This window comes from Bubalus bubalis, chromosome X, assembly GCF_019923935.1.
Source record: "Bubalus bubalis isolate 160015118507 breed Murrah chromosome X, NDDB_SH_1, whole genome shotgun sequence".
Taxonomy (NCBI): Eukaryota; Metazoa; Chordata; class Mammalia; order Artiodactyla; family Bovidae; genus Bubalus; species Bubalus bubalis.
The window spans coordinates 725,386-730,478 of NC_059181.1; the positions used below are offsets into that span (position 1 = coordinate 725,386).

Sequence of the window (5,093 nt, forward strand, 5' to 3'; positions counted from 1 at the left end):
TGTCCTGATTTTATTGTCCGCAGCAGAAATGCCCGACGGAGAGACATAATCGCGTATTTGGCTGTGCAAAAGAGAGGATAGTGCTTAAGTACAAATGGAGACATGATTTTCTTAAATAAATACTTGAACACGGGTCGGTCCTACAAGCACCTGGAGTCTAGGTCTGGTGTGCGGAGCTGCCTCGATTGTGGACCCATGGAGACCCCCCCCCCAATTGCCCTCTCCCCCCACCCCAATCAACGCGTGGACCCAGGGCCGATGGTCTGCCGGCGAGGAGCCCCCGGCGCGGGGCGGCCCGGCCCCGGCGGGGACGCTGGAATTTCTCGAAGTCGGTGGTCCGTCACAGTGAGGGATGGCGCTAGGTGGTCGCGGCGGGCGGCCGGGCACCTAGATGACCTTCTTGAGCTCGTCGTAGAGGACCAGCACGAAGGCGCCGCCCATGCCGCGCAGCACGTTGGACCAGGCGCCCTTGAAGAAGGCCTTGCCGCCCTCGTCCTTGAGGATCTTCCGCCAGCAATCCACGGTGCCCTTGTACATGATGTCGGCTGTGGGGAGACGGCGGGGTCACGGCGCGCTCGGACACGGCCCCCGGGAGACCCGGCACAGCTGCTGAGCCCCGGGCTGCCATCTGCGCACCAGGAGGAGCTCTGAGCCGTTTAGACGTGGCTCTGGGCACGCGCTCTCGGGAGGGGATCAAGCCCAGGACGCCACCCCCGACGAGGCCCAGGGACGCCAGGTCAAAGACCGAGGGAGCTGCGGGCACGGACAGGCGCCCACGGGGGACCCCCATATCAGATCACAGGGTACCGGAAGGGCCCTGTGCCTGCCTCGCCCCATCCGCCCCCATGAGGCCCGGCTGTTCCTCTTTGGGACCAGACGCCGGCCCCCGCCTTTGCAGGAAGACACATGGCCGCCCCCGGGGCCCCAGCACCTCCCTGAGCCCGTCAGCGCAACCCTGAGCGGGCCGGCACGTCCTTCGCGCACCACCCCCCACCCCGAGCCGAGCGGAGCTGATACCTCCTTTGCGCCCCGACTGCATCATCATGCGCCGCCGTACGGTGTCGAAGGGGTAGGAGACCACGCCCGCCACTGCCGTCACGGTCTGGGCGATCATCCAGCTCACCACGATGTGCGTGTTCTTGGGGTCGGGGAGCATGCCTGCGGGGGTGGGGGGCACGGGGTGAGGCCCCGGGGCCGCCCACACCTCCACATGGGAGTTCCCAGCTCCACGGGGAACACTAGCCGGATCGGACTGGGGTCAGCACGCGCGCCCTGCCAGCCGGTGGGACGGGCCCAGCTGGCAAGGAGGGGAAGCTCTGTCCACTGTAAAGGGTACCAGCCGGCCAGGCCTCCGGGGCGGCTCACCTACAGGGACTGAGCTGTGCCGGCCCCCACATCGTGGTGGAGCCCCACACCCCAACGAGAGGATGGAACTGCACGTATAGGAACGCTACGGTCTCTAACTGTAGGCATGTACAGGAAATCAAATCAAACATTTTACAGATAAAACCTAGGTCATAGAGAAACATTCTAACTCACTACAACTGGGGTCCCTTTAAGAACAGGTCAGGGCAGAGAGACACACGGGGACGGGCACGTGAGGACTCGGAGCAGCAGGCCTCCACATGCCCAGGAGAGAGGTCTCAGGAGGAACCAGCCCCGCCCACACCTGGGTCGGACTCCAGCCTCCGGGACTGGGAGCAATAAAGCTGTGCTGCTTAAGCTGCCCTTTCTGTGCTATCTGCCCAGGCCAACCAGGAATCCCTCCCGTCAATGGTGATGAATTTACAGGTTGTATTCCTAACTCTCAGGAGCCTAGAATGTAGCTGTCTTTGGAGACCCGCCCGAGGCCAGAGTCTTTCAAGAGAGAATGAAGGTGAAATGAGGTCACCGGGCGTCAGACACACCCAGAGGGAGGAGCTCAGGCCTCAGGGAGTCCACACGCCCAGGAGAGAGCCCCGCCCACACCTGGGTCTCAGCCTCCAGCTGCCAGGGCTGGGAGCCCACAGCTATCAGCAGCTGAGGTGCCTACGCCCTCCCCCAGGACTAGGCCCCTGGCCCTCCCCCAGGACTAGGCCCCTGCCCCCGGGGAGCAGAAGGCCCCGGCCCTCCCGGGTGCCACCCCCGCCGCCGCCTCCAGCAGGGCGCTCACCCTTGGCGGTGTCGTAGATGCCGAAGTAGGCGGCGCGGTAGATGATGATGCCCTGCACCGACACGTTGAAGCCCTGGTACAGCCCACGGATGCCGTCGGACTTGGTGATCTTCACCAGACAGTCTCCCAGGCCCTTGAACTCGCGCTCACTGCCCGACTTGCCCACGTCGGCCGCCAGGCGGGTTCGGGCGAAATCCAGGGGGTAGACGAAGCACAGGGAGGTGGCCCCGGCCGCCCCGCCGGAGGCCAGGTTGCCTGCGAAGTACCTCCAGAACTGCGTGCGCTTGTCCACGCCCCCCAGGAAGATCTGCTTGTACTTGTCCTTGAAAGCGAAGTTGAGGGCTTGCGTGGGGAAGTAGCGGATGACGTTGGCCAGGTTGCCCCGCCAGAAGGACAGCACGCCCTGCTCCTTGGGGATGCGCACGATGCAGTCCACGATGCCCTTGTACTGCTTGTCAGCCGCGATCTGCTTGCTCGCGTGCTGCACCTGGGGGGCGGCGGAGGGAGACACAGGGCTTTACCGGGGGCCTGGGCACACCGCCAAGACTTAGAGGAGATTCTGGTGAAGCTCAGACCGCTCTGAGCCACTGCTCCAAAGAGGTGAGGATAAGGTCGGTATGGATGAGATTCTGGTCAACAGAAGTTCACACGAGCTAGCACGTATTTTCGCAGAGCGTTTCTTAGTCTCAAGGAGCATTCGTCACCGTGAAGGTTTCTGATGCTTTTTCAAACATGACAGACAGGGAAGCTTGGCATGCTGCACCTTGGGGCAGGGGTGAGGGGGAATAGGGCTTCTTCACCCAGGGCCTCAAGCATGCCTCCATGATCACTTATAAAAAATACACAACCTGAGAGCGGCGAGTTAAGATCTGGGGCAAAACGAGGACTACACCCCCGGGGGAGAGCAGCTCGGATAGCTGAGAGATTACTCCAAAGAGGAGAGACTGGATGAGATTCTGGTCAATGGGAAGTTCACAGAGCAAGCACAAATTTTCGCAGAGCCTTTCTCATAGCCTCAAGGAGCATTCGTCACCGTAAAGGTTTTTAGGCTTTTCTAAACATGATGGACAGGGAAGCCTGGTGTGTTGTAGCCCCTGGGGTCGGCAATGATCCGACACGACTGAGCGACTGAACTGAAACATGAGGTGGGCAAGCAAAACGTGGGCTCACCATCAGCCACTGGAAACATCTGTCTGATGACCTGGCCTGTCACTTTTTCCCAGAACCCGCATGCCTCATTCCTGCTCTCCACCCTGAAGTCCTTTCACGGGCTTTGAAGGTCAGCAGCACCTGATTTAATACTCATAGAGACGGCTCAGTTGGTGAAGTATCACCCTGCAATGCAGGAGACCCGAGTTTGATCCCTGAGTCAGGAAGATCCGCTGGAGGAGGGCATGGCAACCCACTGCAGTATCCTTGCCTGGAGAATCCCATGGCCAGAGGAGCCTGGCGGGGCTACAGTCCATGGGGTCCCAAGAGTCGGACACGACTGACCTACTACCGCTTCCAAAGGTAGACAGCAGGTGCCCACAAGAGCCAGTTTGCACTTGACACCTGCAGAGGTCACCAACGACAGACGTGTCCTTAACAAGACATTTACACGGGGCCTTTAAGCTCTCCTAGCATCCTTCCTAGGGAATCCTATTTTCTTTAGGGGTTGCAATCACATCGCAACGCTAATTCCACTGGTTCCCCGTTTGTAAACAGACCCGCGCAGTTTATTCTGCGTCAGACCCGCGCAAACAAGTACGAACAGTGGGCAAGAAGACCAGTACAACTACGGGGACTACAGATCTTCCCCCGTCCACGGCCCAAGGGCACGGGACCCCACCCACAGCCTCGCAGGGTCCGTCCACGCGGCTCTCCCCCCGCGCATGCGCACCCCAACTCTGCAGGCCCCAGGGCGCACGCGCCGAGGCCGCCCCCGCCGGCCGTCAGACGCGCATGCGGCCCCCCGCGCCCCAATGCGGTCCTACGGACATCGCCGCCGGGCGCCCCCCGCGCATGCGCTCCCTCGCGGCGGTACCCATGTGACACGACCCCCCGGAAGCCAGCGGGTCGGCCGCGCGCGGACAAAGCGGGGCGGCCTCCCCGCTTCCGGTCCCGGGGTCGCGCGCGCCCCCGAGCTCCCCGGGGCCTGGCGCCGGCGGCCGCGCGCCAGCAGCCTGACACACACCTGCAGCAGCAGCTTGACGCGCTCGATCGGGGCCACGGCCGTCTTGGAGATGGCGGCGGCGATGCCCCCGGCCAGGAAATCCTTGGCGAAGGAGATGGCCTGTTCCGTCATGGCGGCGGGCGGAGAGCGGAGAGGAGGCGCAGAGAAGCAGAGAGAGAGCCGGAGGGTGGGCGCCGCTGGCTCAGCCCTGCCGCCGCCAGGACCGAAAGGACGGGGCGGCCACCGCGCAGCCGCTAAGGAGCCCGCGCCCCGCCTCGCGGCCCCCGCGCGCCGCGCCCATTGGCTGCGCCGCCGCCCGGGCCCCGCCCCCTAGACGCGCGCCCCGCCCCCGCGCGGGCTGCCGGGAGCGGCGCGGCGCCCCGCCCCGTGAGTCCGTACGGCCGCGCCCATTGGCTGCGCCGCCGCCCCGGCCCCGCCCCCTGAGCGCGCGCCGCGCCCCCCGCGGGCTGCCGGGAACTGCGCCTCGCCCCGCCCCGCGGCCTCCCGTGCGCCTCGCCTATTGGCTGCGCCTCCACGCAGGCTCTGCCCCCTGGCCCGCGCGTCTCACCGCAGGGCAGGTCGGGAGCCGCGCCCAGCCCCTGCGCCAAGCGTTCCCGGGGCGGGTCGCAGTGGGGTGCGTGGCGGCCACTTTGACCTTTTCAAGGTCATGCTTGGCCTGGCGGCGGCGACGAACACCAACGTCGTAGGGGACCGGCCAGGCTTTGCGGAGCCCCGCGCCCTCTCTTCTCCCAATCGTAGCACCGTACGCTCGGGTCCCCAGGCTCG

General features: G+C 64.5%; 1 protein-coding gene across 1 annotated transcript; it reads right to left on the reverse strand.

Annotated features, from left to right (window-relative positions):
* Nucleotides 1-242: 242 nt before the first annotated feature.
* On the reverse strand, nt 243-4,550 carry SLC25A6 (solute carrier family 25 member 6). The gene is made up of 4 exons (XM_025276754.3): nt 4,329-4,550; nt 2,153-2,639; nt 1,018-1,158; nt 243-545 (listed from the first exon to the last, which is right to left on the reverse strand). Exons 1-4 carry the CDS (start codon nt 4,437-4,439, stop codon nt 388-390), a joined length of 897 nt encoding a protein of 298 aa, XP_025132539.1. The 5' UTR covers nt 4,440-4,550; the 3' UTR covers nt 243-387.
* Between the last annotated feature and the right edge of the window lie 543 nt (nt 4,551-5,093).

Coding starts and splice junctions, on each gene's coding strand:
- SLC25A6 (XM_025276754.3), bottom strand. CDS start 4,439: ATGACGGAACAGGCCATCTCCTTCGCCAAGGATTTCCTGGCCGGGGGC. Junction 2,640..4,328: donor GCGTCAAGCTGCTGCTGCAG/GTGTGTGTCAGG, acceptor GCCGCCCCCCAG/GTGCAGCACGCGAGCAAGCA. Junction 1,159..2,152: donor CATCTACGACACCGCCAAGG/GTGAGCGCCCTG, acceptor CCACCCCCGCAG/GCATGCTCCCCGACCCCAAG.